The following is a 21,759-nucleotide window of genomic DNA, read 5'->3' as shown; positions in this document are numbered from 1 at the left end:
GAGGGCGAGGAGTGGAGAGGAAAGATGCGGCGAGGGGAGGAGAGGAGTTGTGACCTCAGCGGGGGAAACGTTACTACTCTGCCGGCTGGATCATGACGTTGCCTGTCTAAAGGGTGGGAGGGAGGTTGGCAGACATTGTGGAGGCCCCACTTAAAATAAAAACAACTCTATCTCTCTACATTGACGTCAAAAATCACAAATGAATGCGTAACATGGCAAGAAAAATTGCCTTTCCTTCATCTCCAGAGATTTCAAAGTCATCAGTATAACATGATAATCAAGTTGGGTCATTCCCCACAGTCAGTCAACACAGATGAAATAATGATGTGATATTGTGTTGAGAAACTGTTTTATCATTTCATTCCTGGAAAACTCAATTCAATTTTAGGGAGAAATGATGATCTGCTCTCATACTGGGTTCAATTAACTACCAGGAAAATAAGTAGAAGTGAAAAGTAAAGATGTGCTATATACAAAGGTGCAATTCAGAGTGTTCAACCAGCCTTTTCGGAATATGGGAGGAAAGCACAGCCAACCCAGGCAAGCCCGTGGAGAACATGCAAACTCCACACAGTGAGGACACATCTGGGATCGAACCCACAGTCCCAGAGCTGACACGCCACCCACTTCTTCACCGGGCCCACAATGTTTTTTTTCTTTATTTTGTTCTAAACGTATTAATTTAAAAAATTTGTATATTAATTTCGAACACCCTTTTGATGATGAGTCAATTGGCAAAGATTACAAACGTATATGATGTGAGTTGGAAGGCATAAAGCATGTACGAATACTACTGGCATGAAACTAGATAGCTAGTTTATCTTTTGGAATTTGTTTATTTAATGTGCTATATCGCACTGTAGTTCAACTGCTTATTCAACTTTCAGTCGAACTTTATATGACTTCTTGTGTCGGATGTTAAAGTGACTAATTGTGCTTGAAAATGCAAAGTTTACAGATTCTGATAGGATGAGGTTAAATGTCATTGGATGCATGGTATCTTTGTGTAGTTAAAAGTCTTATAGAGTACGAATTTTGCTTTTGACAAGAAAGTTTGATTTCTCACGCACGATTAAAAAATATACAGTGTTAGACTACTTGACTGTTTTGGCATATTTGTAGAAGCACATTTGTAAAAGTCAGGTCACGTGACTGCACACATGTGGGCGGTGCCAGCAGGTTTTCAGGAAATCTATCAATCAGGAAGTGAAACTTTTTCCCCAGATTTTTCAGTCATCTAACTAATTAAAACGTGATATTTACTCATTGTAAAAGACTGCGATCACTTTTGGATAAAAGGTAGGCGTCTGCTTTCCTTGACTGTGATTGTGTGCACGATTACGGTCGTTGAAGAAATTACATTTTCATGCTGTAATACAGTAACAGCACACGTATGTCCCCTTTCTGCTCTGTATATTCTGTTTATTATACATTAAAGTGATGGAAAGTGCATTCAGGGTGCATTAGGAGTATTCCCACACTCTAATAAGTTTCACAAATGTGTTAAAAATCAGAAAACATACTGTTCTTCACTTTTCATTATCACTGTGAATGTTGAAAGTTATAAAACGATGGTCGATTTGCTTTCAATTGTAACTGTACAGATTGCGAATTTAGCTATAATTCATTCATGTTCTGAAACACTCATTCTCTCAAGGGTCGCGGGTGGTGCTGGAGCCTATCCCATGCAAACTCCACACAGTAAGGACCCACTTGGGAATCGAACTCTCGATCCCAGAACTGTGAGGCAGGCGAGCTAACTACTCGATCCTTGAGTGATTATCAAAATATTGTTAAATTATTTGCATGCATTCACTAGTTTTGCATTCTGATAATTAAAAATAATGACTTTTAGAGGAACGAAATTATATATATTCTATATATTTTTAAGAATTGTTAGGTTTTGGGACGTTCTGGTTTGCAGAGTTTTCTTTGTTTGGACATTAATTAATGGCATTTTCCAAATAATGTCACAATGACAATGGCATTTACACAGTGTTTGGTTGAAGTTATTTCTGCAGTTATTAATCTGTATAGTTCACAAACTTAATTTTACAGCACAGTCATTGTTTGCATGTTGTAAGCATCAAAGTTTGGAAACAATCCAATTTCCTTCATACACATTTTGTACAATATTTGTGTAATGTATATTCTATATTGACAATTAAAATCATTCAATTCAATTAAATTTAATGTAATCATTTCTCCACAGGTGTGGCTTTTCAAGTGAGCTGTAAGGGACGCCATGAACCGCGTCCCACTTCATCAGCCACAGTGTTGTGGGCCTTGGGAGCTGAAGGAGTGTTTGGGGACTGGAGGTTTTGGGAATGTCACCAGATGGCAAAATAAGGTTTGTATTTTTCAGGAATCTCCTCCAATTTCTGTCACAGGATTTGCCACATCACAAGAAATACATTGACCTACATGGTAGGCTGATTGGGCACTCTAAATTGCCCCTAGGTATAAGTGTGCATGGTTGTACGTCTCCTTTGGCCCTGTGATTGGCTGGCCACCGATCCAGGGCATCCCCGCCTCTGACCAGGAATAGCTGGGATAGGCTCCAGCACCCCCAGTGACACTAATGAGGATAAAGTGCTTCAGAGATGAGGACCACTGCTGATTCATGTCAGTATTTATTTTCTGTCCAACTAAGTAGTGAACTGACTGGATTGAGTACATAGAAGGAAGTATTCTATTGTTTTGAATAAAAAAAATACTAAAAAATACTTTGATGTAGTGACAAATGACGTGCAACCAATGAAAAGTAATTGACTATGATTTGGGAGCCAAAACAACAAACAATGGTATCGGAAAACAAGTCGAGACCATTCAGAAATTATGGATTAATGTAAAATTGATGTTATGTTCAGCAAAATTTTGTGTGAAAATGTACATCTCCATGTGAGTAATTTATTATCACATTGCAAATGTGAACTGAATGATAGGGAAGTGAATGTACTCACTTTCATCATTATGAAATGCTTTAAAAAGAACATCATCCACATTCTCTGGAAACTTCAAAGTGAATACGGATTCACTGCTTTCAAGGAATCGATGACCTTTTCCCCCCCTATGTAATAATAACTTTTTATATTCTTATGCTTCCCCTTTATTAAGAGATTTTATTAATCCTGCCAAGACAAAACTCAAATAGTTATCGGTCTTCTTCAGTCAATTCTATCAAAATTGCTTAATTAACTGCTGCCGTTTTGGTCCCTTTGCTGCTTTTATATTACGAGTTTGCACCCTAAAGCACCCCAGTGCTTGTTAGATCATAATTTGAAATCGAATGGACGATGGGAATGTAATCTGATCGAAATCAATAAGGTGACAACACTCCTACTCATAGGATGAGAGCATTATAGGAAGTAGAGTATGGCAGTATGAGCACACATTCTCGGCAGAGCTTCCCCTTCCTCTCTTTATGCCTGTGATTTGCTTGTATTAGTCATTTTTCAGGTGTGTATATGTTGAGTACATTTGGCGATAAGAGCATTCATTACTTTAAATAGTTTATACGGTTTGTAGTGTAAATATTTATTAACTCAAGATAATAGCAAAATACCACGGAAATGTTGCTCAATGCTGATTCCTTTTCTGGAAATGAGAAGTGAAAAAGAAATGAAAAAAATGACTACATTCAGTCACTGAAAATTTCACAATATAATCAGATACAGTGCATTGAATATTGATGAGTCCTTTGACAGCATCAGTAAAAATTAAGGAAAACGGCAAACACACAGCACTTAAATTGGTATTTATGACTTGATCTATATATAGTCAAGTCATGCATGGTAACATTTAAGTTGAACACTGATTTTCTGGTATACAACATGAAACATTTTATAATAACAATCTTTTCACCATGTTCAGACCTCAGAACAGTTTGTCTTCCAAATGCTCACTCCACAAAAGATTGTCATGAAACATTCAACAAAAAGGTTCACCCTTATTTTTTTACAGATCCAAAAAAAGGGCAGGAAAAATGACCGGTGTTAAAGGAATTGCTCAAATATCAGAGTAATTAGTGCTGCACTTGTCTAAATGCTTTTCAAATTATGTACTGACATTTCGCTTGTTCTAAACACCAGATGTATCATTCCTAAAGCCCATGATTAAATCTGTCATCATTTTAATACTATATAATAACCATAAATAATAATAATAATAATAATACCACTGGTCTGTTGCAGCTGTGCCACTTCAGGATGTAATAAAAGGGCTGGCCCAAGTAGAACATTAAAAAGTGGGCACCGCTGATGATTACATTTCCTTCTTCCCGATGACAATGCTGTTCATTATTATTAGGACCAAGGTCATGTTACGGGAAGCGATTTGACCACGATGACCTCATGAGAAACAGGGAACGATAGACGTGCACTTGTATTGCTCATCACTTTTTTTGGCAGATTGTCAACTTCACAGATATTGGTACATTCATCTGATGCGCTTTGATATAGTAACAGTAGTGTACATTACAGTACAGTAATACCTTGACATACGAGTGCCCAGACATACGAGCAATTTGAGAGGCGAGTACAAATTTTAGCAAATATTTATCTTGAGATACGAGACACATTTTGATATAAAATTTGTTTTCCCAATCCAAAATCCTGTTTTTGGTGTTTTATCAGTGGGTTGGAACAAATTAATTTATTTTTAGTCCATTTCTATGGGAGTTACAAGAAAATTGACATACGAGCTCAGTCCTGGAACGCATTAAGCTCGTATCTTGAGGTACCACTGTACTGCATTAGTTCATTTTCTGTACCACTTATCCTCACAAGGGTGGCTTCTTCTTTTTGGGTCATAAATGGCTCTTTCAGCATTTTAGGTTGTGGACCCATGGGTTAGCCTTTAATCGTTTTTTTCTATTTTCCCTTTAATGATTCTTTGTGTGTGTTTGCAGGATACTGAGGAGCAAATTGCTATTAAACAGTGCCGTCAGGAGCTGAGTGAAAGGAACAAAGAGAGATGGTGTCTAGAGATCCAGATCATGAAGAGGTATGTTCCATTACATAGTAAAAATACAGTAAATTGATACCTGGAGGGCTTACAGGCAATTTTTAAGGTTGATTTAAATACAGTGTTACCTCTATTTACGAATATCTCTTCATACAAAACATTCAGGTGTTGGGGATTCTTCCATTTTTATATTTATGGCCTGATGCATCTTTTGATTTGCCTTGGGCTGTGTTTAAAAAAAGAAATTTTCAATCAAACCTTTCTGTGACTCACTGCAGCACATTCCACTATAGATGTTTGATTGACAGTTGAGCGTTCCACCCCCTTCTGTTTTTTTCAACACAAACACTAGTAGGACACACAAGGAACATTTAATAAGAAGAGGTTCTTGTGGAGGTTGGGAGTTTATTTTTGGACTTTTGGTAGTTATTTCTGACATACACCACCTCCTTATTGTCCTACTTAAGCGTGTCATCGAATCCTCCCTCGCCTGTTTTGTGGGCGTGTTTTTCTGGACATAAAAACATTTAATTTTAAAAAGTGTGCTGTTTTCAGAAAACCACAGACCACTCGTGCACCCACACAGTGACAAACATTGCCGGGGCTAACGGTTATACAAATGTCTACACGCACGCATTCTGTGAAAACATGACCTTTCTGTCATACCCTATCTTTAGGAAACATTCTAGACTAGAGCCTGCTAATTTATATTGTCTTCCTATATTTTAATGTGAGGTCAAATAGCACAATAGCACTGAAAGCATCCTGTCTTTATCTTTAAAACCCACTTGAGTTTCTTCCAAGTGTTCAGCCATTTGACAATTTGACATCCGTCATATCACTGCAACGTCTCCTGCTAATACCGATGTAATGCACTGATTACAGTAATCCCTCCAACATCGAGGTTAATGTAGCCCAGACATGGCCGTGATACTTGAAAAATTGCAAAGTAAGCTCACCCCTATTATAACTACCTTCTTTTTCAGTGCTGAGTCCTGGTAGCGAGCAGAAGATAGGGGGAGTGGCTTCCATTTGGGAGTTTCAATGTGGATTTTCACATCTTTATGACTTCAATTTTTTTTAAAAATAATTAAGAGCAGAAAAACAATGTAAGTTATTTAATTCACATCACAGGCAGAAACAACCTCCTGGTCCACTGGGCAGTGTAAACATCCTGTCGCCAGTTTAGTCAGTCCTTCATAACAAAAGAATGATCAGTTTTGTTGCAACCTCTCTCAAGCCGAAAGCCAAACACATGGTTGACTAGCCGTATCGTGGTGTAGAGGTTCACTCGCCTGACTTCGATGTGAGCAGGCGCTGGCTCAATTCCCATTGGTGATGGTTTGATTATGAGTGCGAATGGTATTTTTCCCATTTGTGTGCCCTATGGCTGCCTGGTGGCCTGTGTAAGGTGAGTCTATCTTTTGCCCAAAGTCAGCTGGGTTAGACTCCTGCAACTTCTGTGAACCTTTTGAGGATGCGCAGTATGGACAATGAATGAATGAATTGTGGACTAGTGAAGTCGACTAGTCTGGTAGTGGACTAGTGAAGTACGGTTACCCCCATCTAACTAATGATAGCTGTCTTTAGTGTATTTAGTGTGAGTCAGTTTTGCAAAGAGACACCACAACCATCACTCATCTTTTTGGATCCAGCATTGTTTGAGGCTGGGAACTGCCCCACCCCAAGTCTGGTGTTGCTCGAGGTCTTTTCCTTGAAAAGGGGTGTTTTCCTCGGCATTGTTGCCAAGTGATTGCTCACTGGGGATTTTTTTTTCTTGTCTTTAATATCATAAAAAAACCCTCGGGTAATGCATGCGTAGAATAAAATGTTTCTTGTGATAACTTGTTGGGGTAAATTGAGGCCGATTGCTTGACCAGGACTTAGGCACATTGCCATGGATTGTTTTTTATAAATACCACATAACTAGTTCTAGTCTCAGACCCTCAGAAAATAATTTGGAATGTTTCAGTAATTAAGTTTTTATGCTAAAATACATACAGGTTGGAGCATGTAAACGTAGTAGCTGCACGGGAGGTTCCTGAGGGGATGCAGAAGCTTGTGGCCACCAATGACCTGCCGCTCCTAGCCATGGAATACTGCCAGGGGGGGGACCTCAGGAAGGTAAAAGAAAATATTATTATGGTAAAAAGCTATTATGGTTATCACACTAATGGTAAAAAGCTATACAAACTTATGATTTCAATATGCTCCAGTTTCTGACACGAGTTGTTTAACATCAGCAAATTTTGGGCATGCTTTTTTTTTTTGGGAAAGTGAGTATGCACCCTAAGGCTCTGTGGTTTATTAATACCAGACAAAACAAAAATCCCATCATAAACCACTAAGCCAATGAAATGCAAGCTGTAGGGAGATGGCGGTTCATTCTTGTGCTCTTGGTCAGGTTTGCAGCTGTGTAGTGATTAGCAGCCATCATAAAAAAAGGCACAGAAATAATTTACCGGTTGATTACCTCTCTATCCAAAATCAACTACGAGCCCATTATTAGTTTTGTCTGGTCGGAACAAAGCCTGCACATGAACACAATGTACCTAATTGGATGGAACATTCTCTAATAGCAATGAAAATAAAGACATGCCCTGAATCACAAAGACAGATTTATATGACATGGTTATTCCTTTTAACTGTGCCTCTTCCTTCCACAGTATCTGAACCTCTTGGAGAACTGCTGCGGAATGCGTGAGGGCTCCGTTCTGATTCTGTTGTGTGACATTTGTAAGTTTCACCAGCAGCCTCAATGTGACTTTGTTGTAACAATTGTTTGGTGAATTATACACCCGAGTGAGCTGGCGGGATGATTAGCTTCCTTTCCTTAGAAAGCCAGGGCCGTTTTGGCCCCGTTATGAGGTCACCAGTGACCCCTTAACCGCACTGCTTACTCACCTTGGCAATAGCTCACTCGCAGGCAGAAGTGTATTCAGCCGCTGGATAATGGCGCTTAGTTTCACAACAGAGAAACAACATGTGGCTCTGCTCCGTCGATGCACAACACTTGACGCAAAGCACGTGCGTCAACTCGTTCATATGGTCCCACACCAATGCAGGGTGGGTGGTTCCGGAAATCCTTTCATCTTGGCCCAAATCTGACCAGAACGTAAGCATTCGTACGTGGGACAATTGGTCATGCGTTGATGCATTTTCCTTGGAACTCGTGTTTGTGGTAGTCGTAGACATAATATTTTTGACGTCAAGTGTTTGCTTGTTTTGAGTAACCCTTCGTCGTAGGGAAAGATTATAGTACATTTACTGCCAATAATAGCAATGATTTTAAATTTATGTCAATTAGAAAGTCTTGCAGTGATCCTGCAAGATGGTAATGTTATTAATAGCCAAAATAAAGCTTACTTTTTCCAACACACTTGGATGTAAAAAAGAATTTGGCTAAATGTTAATGTCAATTATATGTAGCCCATCAAGCTTTAGTTTAAGCAAAATATTATTCCAATTCCTTGAAACCTTGTTCTCCAGAGAGTTGTTAAAATGAAATTTGCGTTTGGCGCTGACTTTTGTTTAATTGGTCCCATTTTGTTTTCCTTATTTCTTCCTTTTAGCCTCTGCTCTAACCTACCTCCATAAGAAGCGAATCATCCACCGAGATTTGAAACCCGAAAACATTGTACTGCAGCAGGGGGAGAAGCGGGTGAGTTCAAACCATAACAAAAACTCAACAACTTCAGATTTGAACTAGGTCAGACAATCTATCAACAACCGTGCGCTTCAGTATAACTTTATGACGCAAACCCAAATCTTGCAATTTATCCTTGCTCTCATTTGAAGTGCTAGTTTAACTGTTTATCTTAGTTCCTGAGCTTCTTTGGAAAAGGGTTACGGTTTGTTGAATATAGTCCTCCTTCTTGCGGGTGTTATTTAGCAGTACAAACATGGTGGGAAAGTCGAAAGATTACCGACATAATTATAACATTTGAATATAAATGGAATGTCGAATTTTCATGAAACAGATTTTGACCAAGTTCCCAGGACAAAGTGTGACACGAATGCAAAGCCAGAACAGGTGGCTTATTCAAATTCTTTATTGACATGAACAGAAAGGCAGTTTACTAAGATCAGTAATAAGTCAGATTTAACTTAGCAATGATCAGACGTGAAAAATGCATTAGATAGGGCAGGATATTGAAGGGAAATGAAGACAATTGGATGCAGGTGAAGCACGCTAAAATAGTGAGCGGAAAGAAAACAGACATGACAGGAAGAGACAACCAAAACACAGCAGCTAATAATTCATTGTCTCCCAACGACGGCAAAAAACATCCAATCTATTTTGATTTTTTGGTTTTCATTTATCTTTCAGTACAAATTTCATATCATATCACCGGAAACATTCTCATTCACTCATTTGACGTCTATCGATGACACTGCTGAATAAAGGAGCACAACCAAAGATGACGCTGATATTTTCTTCTGCTTCAGTTAATCCACAAGATTATCGACCTGGGCTACGCTAAAGAGCTTGACCAGAGCAGCCTTTGTACCTCTTTTGTTGGAACGCTGCAGTATTTGGTCAGTCAGACGGAATCTTAGTACATGGGCCACCACCAATGGCACCTGCCAAAAGCCTTTGTGACCTTGATTCTTTCCCTCAGGCTCCGGAACTGATTGAGAAGAAGAAGTACACGGTTGCTGTAGATTACTGGAGTTTTGGGACACTGGTATTTGAGTGCATCACAGGATTTCGACCCTTTTTGCCAACTTGGCAACCTGTTCTCTGGTACTTTCACCTTTCTATTTGACTAGTTAGGTGCTCCATTTTTTTTTAATTTAACCCGGATTAGGTGTCGCATGATAAGACATATTTTCCAGAGTTTTCTCAACCTTTCCCTTGTTTTGGGACTTAATTTGAAGATACAAGGAACACAAACAAACCCAAGTCAGCTACACGAAGAATTGCAGGATATGTGGGTTGTGCCAACATCAATGATTCCTGTTATGCTGAATGAAAGATGTAAAGCCTAAGGGCATATTTGGTTTAGAAAAAAGAACAATATCCTCTTACAATTGTTCCAAGTTCCTGCATAACTTCACCTGGTGTTTTAGGCCACTTTAAATGATTAACTCTTTTAATTCCAGCCCATTTCAGTTCTCCTTTGGCTCGGGAGCCATAGGTGGCTCTTTTGATTGGAGCATACATAACATTCACCCTAATCTATCCATTTTCTCAAACGTCTAAAAATACATTTTCTTCTTTTAAAGGCACAATAAACTGCAGTTGAAGCAAGATAGTGACATTGTCGTCTATGAAGACCTCTCCGGTGTGGTTCGCTTCTCCAAACATCTTCCACAGCCTAACAACCTCAATAGGTGATCCACATCAATATAAAAACTCTATTGACTCCGCCATTTGCACTAATGGGAAAAACACACTGAAAAAAATGCAACGCTCCGCCCAGTGCTCGTAGACACGTTGCACGAGGAGAGTTGCGACCAATATTTGTAAGAATGATAGATAGTAAGCATTGGTGGTATAGTGGTGAGCATAGCTGCCTTCCAAGCAGTTGACCTGGGTTCGATTCCCAGCCAATGTATGAAGTTATTTTTAACACGATAGGCACGATAGTAGAATTTTACCAATTTTGTCATACGCAGCTGTGTATGATGACAAAAAAGGCTTTTCATTTGGTAGCGCTAGACATCCAATCTATTTGCACTAGGAGAGGCTTGCAGCGAATGATCACTGCCTACGCTTCCAGTTTTAAGATGATCATTGGCAGCCATGAGTTAAATGATTGCCTCAGTTAGATCTCTGAGACCCATGTTGGTCTCATTTGTCATGTGGCGTGTATGTCAAAGTCTTTTAGCGGAAAAGATGGAGAAGTGGCTGCGGCTGATGCTCAAGTGGTCTCCGCAAGAAAGGGGCAAAGATCCGGACTCCACACCCAGCAACTGTTTCTCTCAGCTGGATCTTATCTTGCAGCTAAAGGTAAGATTCGGTCACATGTCTAGGTATTATTTGTTTTGTTATTCATTCTTTTGGGTACAAATTCATTGTCTATTTGTGGTTTTAGATTTGATTAAATTAGATAACTTTATTCATCCCGTATTCTGGAAATTTCACTGTCACAGTAGCAAGAGGGTGAGAAAAGGAACACAGGGACACAGAAAAAGACATTTTAGACATAAATAAATGGGTAATAGTTGTAGTTGTTCTGAGGTATTAGCCAAAAATGGTCCAATAAAAGTTTACTGGCCAGCCAAGTAACTATGACATCTAGAGTGCATAAAAGTAAATGTTAAATTGTTTGTTCTCCTCAGATGGTTCATGTTTTGAACATGACCACCGCCAAGATCTTGAGGTACACCATCGATGACGACGAGAGCGTGGCCAAACTACAGAGGAGAATCGAAGAAGACACGGATATCCCCGTGGCCAAGCAAGAATTGCTACTGGAAGCCGGTTTAGCCTTGGAGCCTCACACCTCGGCCACGCAGTGCGCCATTAATTACGCCGTAATGAGAACACAACGTGCAGTTTTTAAATTGAGTCTTCAATGACAGCATGTGATGATGCATCATGTGTCATATTTGTAGGAGATAGATGGGCGGCGGACAGACCTCCCTCTCGTCTTCCTGTTTGATCGCTCATCTTGTCAGTACGAGCCCCCGTTGACTCCTCGCCCCCTTCCTGAAAACATATGTTTTGTCCGTGAGTGTGCCGAATTTTCTCAAAAGCAAATCCGATGATATCTTAGTATATTTTCATTTGTTTCCACAATCAATGCCAATATAAACACTGCACATATCTACTACCATTATAAGAAACAATTTAGCACTACATATTTTAAGTACACGAAAAAATATATAAATTGATATAACAGCTAGCACCAGTTTTTTTTTTAGAACCAATTGAAGTGATAATGAAGGAATGTCTTTTTTTGTTGAGCAGAAAAGGACCCAAAGCAAGATTTGCCATACAGTCCTTTGAGGAGAACTTATGGCCAGGCATGGCACACAATCCATTCCCTGAAGGAGGACTGGCAGAGACTGCAGCAGGGACAGAAAGCAGCCATGTAAAAAAATACACATGCATATGCGAGCCTGTAAACTATTTATCAGTCCTGCTCTTTTCTGTTTTTTCAGCATGAGCTTGCTGAGGCATAACTCATCCCTGTCGAAGCAGAAGAATGAGATGGTATCGATGCACCAGAGACTTATGGCCAAACTGGACTTCTTCACCACCAGCCTTCACATTGACATGGACAAATACCAGGAGCAGACCACCACCGGGATTGGTAATCGATAATATAACAAAGAACATTTGCAGTACTACCTTGAGATACAAGCTTAATTCGTTCCATGACTAAGCTCGTATGTCGATTTACTCGTAACTCAAATGAACACTTCCCATAGAAATGATCTAAAAACAGATTGATATTTACACGGCAACCTAACATAAACTAATTTAAGTGAACTTGGATTATGATGCAGACACACTTTTATCTAACGTTACACTGAACTTAATTCTAATTTCTGGCGTATGCTCGTATATACAAAAATGTCTCGTAAATAAATAAATACTCTAACGTGCATGTGCTGTTCAGGTTGCAATATTGTCTAGTGTTGTTTTAAATGCTGACCCTAAACACAACGCTCCAGTCAGTCGAGTTAGCGGAAGCGCCAAGGCTGTTGTTTTGCTTTCGTTTTTGTTGGCGTCAGCGCTGACTTACAGTGCTCGCGTTCCATGCATCAAATGTAACTGTGGCAGCACTGAATTACAGTTAACATAGTCCAATCCAGGCGCCAGCTGCTGATGTTTGTGTGTGCAATCTTTAGTTCAACAAGTTGCTAAGCAGCCTTCTTGTGACTATAAGTATAAATATTTAAATTTTGGGCTTGCTCACATTAGTTGTCAACATTAACTAGGAATAGGTTCCTAGGAATAGGTTCCTAGGAATAAGTTCCTAGGAATAGGCTCCTAGGAATAGGTTCCGAAATAGGAGCAGCATGGCGCCGCATTGTAAATGAAAATGGCTTTAAATATGTCAACTACAGGAGGAAAAAGTATATTTGGGGATACAGTCCTACTGTCCAACGACAATGTAGTATCAACACTTTCATACTTTTATTGTAATGACATTATCGTTGTCTGCAACTGTGTATTGTTATTCTACAACATAGTCTCATTGTTCTAATTGTCAATTTTTCATTCTTTAGCTTCAGAAAAACTGCTGGGAGTTTGGAGGGAAATGGAGCGGACTGCCGGCAGCTGTGGTCAGGTAGAAACGTCTCTGTTCATTTCATGTGTGTCTGCGTCAATTTCTCTCAAAAGGACCAATCATTTGGGGTGTGCCCACAGCCCAAAGTGAGTGAACTTGAGGAGGAGATGATGCACTTGCAGCAAGACATCTTAGACGTTCAGCGTCAGCCCTGGAGGAGCGGCGAGGCTTTGGACACACTGTGAGTTACAACTGGACTTCACTCTTCATATTTCATGTCAAAAGTTAAACAATGATTAATAAATGCATTTTAAATGTGACCTTTAGTGAAGGGAAAGCCATGGAGATGCTGCGCAAACTCAGAGAGAAACCCAAAGGTTCGGATTCTTCATGCATTTGTATGATTCATAATTGTGTTTTTTGTTAACCTCTTCATTTTTTTTTCAGAGCAGCGTTGTCCTGGAGATGGTCAGGAAATCTTGCGCTTGGTGTTTCAGGGGGTGCAGTTCTATGAGAGGAAGCTTCGAGACTTCTACACACACCTCAGGTATTCATGTGGATCCATCTGTAGGTCAATTCAAGTTGATTTATGTAGCCCTAAATCATCAGACCAGATCCCAAAGATCTGAGACCTGAGAGTAGGGCAAACTTCCCAATCGGAAGAGGGGTCAAATTCCTCATTCACGTGCTCTGGGAGTTTTTTGGCTTTTTAATTAATTTTCTAAAACAATACAATACTACGCCAAAATACTAAATGCTAAGAATGACTGAAATTATCTTAAAACCTAGTTTTTACTTAGGTGTAGCTGTTAGCTGAGGATCTGAAGCAAAGGTCAATGTTTCATCTGGATCGAACGCACATGTGTTGTCGTGGCCGAGTGGTTAAGGCGATGGACTAGAAATCCATTGGGGTCTCCCCGCGCAGGTTCGAATCCTGCCGACAACGGTTTTCTTAAAATCCATGTCATCTGAACTTAAATCTCGCTTGCAGACTTAGATGACCATTCATTTACAGGGAGTTGACAATGTTAAGAAACTATACATATATAAAGAATTACCTTAAATTGTCCCATTGTTTTGAAACCTGCATTTAACGTAGTATATATAATATATATTCTCATATAACACAGTCCAAGATTGTGTGATCATTTTTAGTGAAACTTATCTTTTTTTTATTTTGATGATCTTCTTGTAGTAGATAAATTCAAAGACCTAAAGCCTTCAGCATATGACTCGATTACCACTCTTCCAATTGCCTCATTTGCCCTTCCCCCGAGGCAATACAGGGCACTATCAAAAGTCAATACACTGAAGAATGATTCACATGCATTTGTCCTTTCAGTAAAACTGGCGTTTGTCGTCAGCGCGTCACGGAGCTTCTGCCAAGGGTAGAAGGTGTGGTTCGAGAGATGGCAGAAAACGAACAAGTTCTGATGGGTCTACAAGAGAAGCGCCAAAGGGAGCTGTGGAACCTCCTTAAAGTGGCCTGTGTGAGGAAACCCTCGCACCTCTGCATCATATCGTCGAAAACTCAGAGGTGACTGTCAACTGACTCTTTTGATTCGGATTATTTCCTGTAGAGTAAAGTTCAAAGTCCAGTGAGTGGGAGTCCTGACGGATGTCGCACACCTTCTTCGGTCCCTCCACTGATGACCCCTCGACATAGTTTACAGCAGTTGTAAGTAAAAATAGAATCAGTCATATAAATAGTGAACCCGGTGTTGCACCCGAGGCCTAGGCTCGTGAAAATGGATTTTTAAAACGTACTCTATTGCTTAAAAAAAGACATGGAGCCATTTGTATTGCCCGGGTTGTCATTTACTGGGTGCATTATTTTTAGTATTGTGTTTGCTGTCTGAAAACATAGCATTTGGTTCTGCTAGGAACGAGTCCCTGGTGGAAGAGAGCAGACATTTTGAGAGTCGACTGCAGAATTTACTGCAAGATACCATGCAGGAATCTGACAGCAGTATGGAGGTGAGATTGCCTTTTTCGGGATATTCAAAGCAACCTAATGCAAAAATGTCCCTTAATTGTTTGTGTAACAGATGCTGAGAGAGTGGAGGTGGCTGCAAGGGAGCAACAGTTTCTTCAGGGACTTTTCCTAGATTAGCATCCACTTTCTACCACTGTGTGGAACTCAATGCAAAACACTTTTTTTTTTTTTACACAGAACAAAAATGCTCCAACTATTCTCACGTTATCTTTGCTGTCTTACTTTTGACCCACATACTTTTTATTCTTACTCTTTGGAGCAAATCCTGCACCTTTTTTACAGCCTGAAATGTTCTTTAGCCATCATTTTATGAACCAATCATCTTGAAACCTTTTTTTAAATCAGGTGAAACATCCATCACATTCCTCTGCTTCCCTGGGAAGGTATGTTTGGGGGTACTTAAGAGGAGGGTCCATTGAAAAGTCGAATCTTAGATTCAGCTGTGTGGTTTTCGGTCATGAGTTTGCCGAACTGGTCTACATGTGTCCTATTGGGGTGTGCTCCGGGACTATAGGTTACCGGAACCCTTGATATGGGGGTCAGGCCCCCTTACGACCATTGTAAGAGTTTGCCCCGTGTAGTCCGCGATAAGTTGGATCCGTTTCCAGTACTCCGCCAAGGTTGAGCGTCGTCACTGATTCTGTTCATAACTTTTATGAAAAGAATATCGAGGTTGAGCCGAGGTGTTTCGATGTGGTAACCTCAGTATTACATCTGTTTATTGCGGAGAATGTATTTCTCTTGGCTGCAACTCTCACTCGAATTAAGAGTTTTGCATGTGTGAAAAGCTGCACTTCTTGCCACTGCGTTTTTCTACATCTTTTGGTACTTTCGGAGAAGGTTGATGTGAAAATACTGTCATTGTCTTGGATTTTTCCACGGTCTTGTTACATCTGCAATCTTGTCATAATTAAGGCAGCAATTTCACTTTTTTCTATCTTCATTGTCAATAGGTATGATGGTGCAAAAAAAAACACATTTCTCATCATGTTGACGTTCTTTTTATTCACTGATTGAATAAAGTTTAAAGTTATTACTATTGACTAAGTTTTTAAAACAAAGCACAACACACAGATCAGGTGGAACAGACTGTTTAAAGCAGGGGTCACCAACTCATTAACCTAGTGGATCGGACGTCAATCATTGTAGTTGGTGGCCAATGACTTAATGTCTTTGAATGGTGTTGCATTCAAACAAGCCCTTAGACTGTGTGTGTTTCATTTCGTATTGCTGGTTGGACCTCGGAATTGTCTTCGATTTATGATTCTGGTGTTTCCTTGTTCAGGCATCCAGCTCGAAGCCCAGACCCATCTTGTGTCCGCCACCATTGATGTTCTTTCCATCAAGAAGCGCCGACACCGTCAGCTTGATTCCTGAAGGGAGACAAGGTAAGAAAAATATTTTTTTTCTTTGATTTTTCTGAGAAGAAATTTGGGTTTCGGGGACACAGACCTGGCCTTAGGCTTTGCGTGTATCCGACTCCTACAAGGCAAGCGTTGTTGATTTTAGCCTGTGTAGAGAAACATAATTGACATTGTCATAATCGTGCGACATAATTGCGAGATTGCTCAAGAGACTCACAGAAAGAGAGGTGTCTTTATCCAGCTGGTATTTGGCGCCTGCTCCAAAGAGTGTGTTGTTGCTTCCGGCCGTCCAAGCCAAGTGGACCGCGGTTTCCGTTTTGCTGTTCAACTTTTGGTAAACGGAGCCGGCAAACTCAGTGCCATCATTGCTGGGATAAACAGAGGACATGCATTCATTTGATAAATTTCTCATTTTAAAAAATAGCCAGTTGTAAAGCATTGCAAAACGGTGTCAATTTATGATCAAACATGTGTTTCCATTTGCCTACCTGAAAGATTTGATCAACCATTTTTCTTTCACATGATACAAGCGGTAGTTTAATGCTTTTTAAAAAACTTACACATTGGTATGTAGCTGGAAGTCAGGGGCTCTGTATCCCAGGGCAAAGTTGTTCATAGTAAGCTTGGACTTGGCAGTGTCGAAAGCCACCTGGTAGCCCGCCATCCAACCCTCGTAGCCCAGCACGGCGGTGCCGTGAACGGTGGGACCGGCCTTGTCGAACATCAAATCGCAGCCCACGTTGACAAAGTCGCGCTTGTAGGCCGTCTTCAGTTTGGCGCTCTTTTTGCTACAAGATGAAGCAAAACAAGCTGTAACTACATGTGATGGAGTAGAGTAGCTTTCTTACCCTGTGTTGGGTACAAATGAGGTGTCCAGACCCAGCTTCAAGCCCTTTCCAATCTACAAAGAAGACAATAAGTACATAATCAATTGCACATTATTTATCATTCATTCACAACCATCCATTTTGACAGGAGGTGTCTCTGAGTTAAAAAGTTGTCTTAAATGGCATTAAAACGTAATTACAGTAATTCCTCCCTTTTTGAGCGTGTCTGCATCATAATCCAAGTTCATTTAAATATGTTTATGTTATGTTACAAGCACGTTGCCATGCAAAAGGTACCACTACTTAGCATTTTTTTCCCACTACTAATTAATTCTTTCTTTATTATTTTTTTGGTTCATAAAAAAGTGAAAATCCCTGCTAAACCTCATAAGCAGAGCTACTAGGACTCAGTACTGAAGAAAAAAAAGGTTATAATAGGGGTGACCCTACTTTGAAATTTTTGGATTATCGCAGCCATGTCTGGTCTACATTAAGCGCGATATTCGAGGGACTACTGTATTCATAATAAAAGACTGGCATTTGAATTCACCTGGTCTTCCAGGGTGATTTCTGTGGCAAGAGTGTTGTCTGTGTTCCATTTCTGGCTTATGGTGAGGCCCAGCTCACTCATTTTGTACTTGGACTCCAGGTGGCCCCCTGACTTGCCTGTGTCCGTGTTGCTGGACCCTGAGGTGGCAAACTCCTGCAAGTAAGATGAAGCAGAGGTCAGTCAGCAGTGAGAAGCAGGAGGTAAAGTAAGCAACTTGAAAGATTAGCATATGTGAGCCATTCCACTCTAGCCAAATATTTGGATTTTGAATAGAAAAATGACATTTTCACACACCCTAGTTGGAATTTTGACTAGTATTATGAGAAGACCTTTTTTATGTTTTCAATACAGTACAATTTTCACATTGACTGTTCACAAAAGCACACTCAAAAGCAACTTTACGACGCCAGGTGACAGTTAATTCGTAACCCATTAAAGGAAAATACCTCAACTTAACAAAAAAAATACACTCTGGTTCCAGATGGTGTCAAATCCCATTTTTGACACTATGCCTGGAGCTTCAGTTTTTGGGTGGAAGAGCTCACGCATGATAAACAAAATGGAGTAAGGCAAAATACTCTCTAAGTATTTATTTGTGAATGAACTCTTATCTAAAATGCAACACTGTACACGAGCATTTATTTCGTGACACGTGCATGCACTTTCTTACCATCTGAAGGGGACATCCAAGAAATTTGTGTATAAGAAGAGAAGACAAGATTAGGGACGTAGATAGAAAAGAAACGTGCAGAGAAGGTTTAATGATTTCATATCAACATCACATTTCCATCCACTTTTACTTGTAGGATGTTGGGTCCGCCTGTCGCTACAATTTTGTCAAGACGATCATGGAAAACTGGCTTTAAAATGTTTTTGTTGCAGTAATTTCACACAGGATGAAAATGTGTTTGAACGAAATATTAGAAAGCAAACAACTAGTTGCCAAACTACTTACAACACCATTCTTGGACTTGGTTTTTACATCCAGCTTGAGAGTTCCATAACCTAACAAGAAAAAAAATCATACATTTCAATATAAAGACAGATAGCTATTGGCGTATGTATTTACACATAGATTTTGGTGAAATGTTTTTACCGTAGCCCTTGCTAAAAATGTCTTTAGCAGACTTCCCCAAGTCTGTATAGGCAGGAGGGACAGCCATTGTGCCTGAGAAAAAGTACTGCAGTAAGAAGTCTAAACCGTGAATAACGAGAAAACACGGATTGGTCAAGTAATTCATCATATTCTGGGTTACCATGACAACTGGTCGTGAGTGATTGCTTTTAGTGTCATTAACACCCATAGACGTCCAATCCGTTTGAGGCCCTGCAAGGAATCATCGTTGTCAGCCCTCCCAGGACAAGTGGATTGGACGTCTGTGGCAGTGTAGGAAAGAATTGTACATTTTGTACGTTTTTCGTAGAACTAGGACACCTTCTGCCTGCATTCAAGGCATCACAATTTGTCAGTTTGATCCAATATTTGCGCGCAAACAGGGAGTGTGTACAAAGACACCTGGCCATCTGGCGTGGACGCCTGTGTGGATCTTCAAAGTGATGTCGATGTGCAATAGCCTCCCTCGTTTGATGATCGCACAGCTTGAGGCTGTTGCTAACCCGGCTTGAACACCCCCTAAAAAAGCTACTGTGTGAACTTTTGGGACTCACCGTGTCCCTTGGGAGCATGCCGACATGTGACACAGTGGTCTTTGTTCCCTGACTTGTCCTGCTGCGTGGCACGGCCCATTCCTTTCCTTTCCACCATTGCTTCTTCGGGGGGAAGCGGTTTAAAGAGGGAGGACAACAGATAACTAATAGTCTCATTCTCTTTGATTAGCAACACACAGTATGCATAATTGTGTACATCTTCTCGTCTCAAGTGTTTCCTTATCGCAGTCGCCGTACCGATTGCATCACAAATGTTGCAGGGGCCTTTGTACTTTAAGTGCAACATGGGAACATGATAAGACTGCGAGATAACAATGAAAAATGAATGGCAAAATGTCAATTTGTCTGTTCCGGGGCACTACGGCTAGTCAGGGTGCTATAGCCTATCACTACGCTATTTAGTGAGTCCCCAGCTAGTCAAAAACAGGAAGGGATTGTTGTTTTTGGAAGGTGGTCAAATAAAAATCCACACCACCGGATGAGAACTTGAACATCCAGAATCTTCAAAGTATGATTGGAGTACATTTTACATGGAGTCTACTGGACTACTCTCAAAATAATTGAAAAGATTGTTCATCATAGAATCTCTTATGCTACCCAGCCTCCTCCTCCTCATTGACGGCTGATCTAAATTTAGTACCTGTGAGAACCTGACACTGACATACGTACGAGCGCCTGCTATCTCATAAAAAATAAAACTAACTCAAGCTTCAATGTAACTAAATTGGCGTTGTTAAAACATTGGTTGTGTGTTTACATTGTAGCGCCATTTTTTAATGTGACCGTCAACAACTAGCTGTCCAAATGACTACCTTGACCAAGGGCGAAGGTCAGATAAGGACAGATATGGACATATAAGATGGCTGACAGTTGGACACAAATGCATTAGTAAAACTACACAAGTTGATGTGCATTTTGTGGACACGTTTAGATGATAAGAATACTTTGTCAAATTGATCAAATAGTAGACCATGCGGATACAATACTGTTGATTAGAAAATATTTCTATATCATCAAATAAATAAAATAATAGACCATTTGGATACAAACTGTTAATTAGAAACTATTTCTATATAATCAAATGTAAATATGATTAATAAAAATAATAGATAACTTTGAAATACATCTTTAATTTGTGATATCAGGGAAAATGATAATAAACTGTAAATACCACAGTCTTCAATGAAAAAAAATATTTGTATATGTGTAAATAAAAAGGAAAATAATGAATTAGTTGTACATGTTTAACACTTTGAGTGCCATTGACAATGACAGACGTCCAATAATGTACCAGGGGTCTACAACCATGGCAGCCGATGAGTCAAAATATGATGCTAAATAATATTGTGTTTATGTATATGTGTGTGTATACACACAAAGACTTAGGAAGTGGAAAATATGATTGACTTTTTTATATATATAACTGTACAGCAGGTGGGGAGTGCCATGACATAACAGACCGTCCACAGAGCACGCATTCGCCATTGAGAGGGGGTAAACTGCCTTTTATTAACGATATCAAGGCTAAAAAAATGAAATTAAAAAATATAGGTGTTCAATGTGTAGCCGAGATGACTATGGTTAAGTGGTATATTACACAGCAGATGGATAGACTCCCAGTCCATAATGTTCGGATCAGGCCTGTCTTGCCAACAGAAAACGAGTTTTTTTTAAAAAAAAGCGAATATAGCAACGAACATAGCTTTGAAGTATTTGTCAGGATTGAGTTGTTCTTACCTTAAAATGTCTTACAATGTGATCTGACGGCACAGTTTAACAAGGCAACTACGGTGCGACAAGGAGAAAGCGCAGGGCAGAGCGCATGCGCACATCAAGTCTCGGTGATGGGCGGTGCCGTTGTGTCATAAATGTATAAAGAAATAGCATTCGTCTAATTGAGTGCCGAATTTACTCCATCTACAGTGACGATGGTTAATCCAATGTATTGAATTGTGTAGGGGATAAATACTGGTATTTTTATTGCAGTTAATTCATGTTCATTCACTTTTTAAAACGAGCCCATTCATCCCAAATGACGCCCAATAATCTTTGTGATGTCATACCTATCGGCTATGACGCCATCGTTTTTAAAAGAGAATCACAATTTTGTGCGGTTTATGAATTATATCAAATAACCTATGTCCAAAATAGATAAAAAATCATAAAGACGTTCAATTGAACCAAGAATAGAACGGATTTT

The 21,759-nt window shown here is 39.8% G+C and overlaps 2 protein-coding genes and 2 non-coding genes across 4 annotated transcripts; 3 read left to right on the top strand and 1 right to left on the bottom strand.

Moving 5' to 3' along the window:
- The first annotated feature begins 1,175 nt into the window (after positions 1-1,175).
- Positions 1,176-16,186, top strand: ikbkb (inhibitor of nuclear factor kappa B kinase subunit beta). Its single transcript, XM_077714556.1, has 22 exons — positions 1,176-1,299; positions 2,213-2,350; positions 4,910-5,004; positions 6,969-7,089; positions 7,632-7,701; positions 8,538-8,626; positions 9,415-9,504; positions 9,588-9,712; positions 10,195-10,302; positions 10,792-10,921; positions 11,254-11,448; positions 11,530-11,644; positions 11,885-12,008; positions 12,079-12,230; positions 13,153-13,214; positions 13,295-13,395; positions 13,482-13,531; positions 13,602-13,701; positions 14,497-14,644; positions 14,735-14,832; positions 15,038-15,131; positions 15,203-16,186. The coding sequence occupies exons 2-22, from the start codon at positions 2,246-2,248 to the stop codon at positions 15,260-15,262; spliced, it is 2,232 nt and encodes a 743-aa protein (XP_077570682.1). The 5' UTR covers positions 1,176-1,299; positions 2,213-2,245; the 3' UTR covers positions 15,263-16,186.
- Positions 10,455-10,526, top strand: trnag-ucc (transfer RNA glycine (anticodon UCC)). Its single transcript has one exon. It is a non-coding gene; the product is annotated as a tRNA-Gly (tRNA).
- trnas-aga (transfer RNA serine (anticodon AGA)) lies at positions 14,019-14,100 on the top strand. The gene has a single exon. It is a non-coding gene; the product is annotated as a tRNA-Ser (tRNA).
- Positions 16,136-21,530, bottom strand: vdac3 (voltage-dependent anion channel 3). The gene is made up of 10 exons (XM_077714560.1): positions 21,297-21,530; positions 19,560-19,661; positions 18,988-19,059; positions 18,847-18,896; positions 17,892-18,044; positions 17,363-17,415; positions 17,075-17,302; positions 16,732-16,882; positions 16,603-16,660; positions 16,136-16,523 (listed from the first exon to the last, which is right to left on the bottom strand). Exons 2-10 carry the CDS (start codon positions 19,654-19,656, stop codon positions 16,432-16,434), a joined length of 954 nt encoding a protein of 317 aa, XP_077570686.1. The 5' UTR covers positions 19,657-19,661; positions 21,297-21,530; the 3' UTR covers positions 16,136-16,431.
- Positions 21,531-21,759: the final 229 nt, after the last annotated feature.

This window comes from Stigmatopora nigra, chromosome 4 (genome assembly GCF_051989575.1).
Source record: "Stigmatopora nigra isolate UIUO_SnigA chromosome 4, RoL_Snig_1.1, whole genome shotgun sequence".
NCBI lineage: Eukaryota > Metazoa > Chordata > Actinopteri > Syngnathiformes > Syngnathidae > Stigmatopora > Stigmatopora nigra.
The sequence above is the reverse complement of the archived record's forward strand: the minus strand, read 5'-3'. Positions and strand labels throughout refer to the sequence as shown.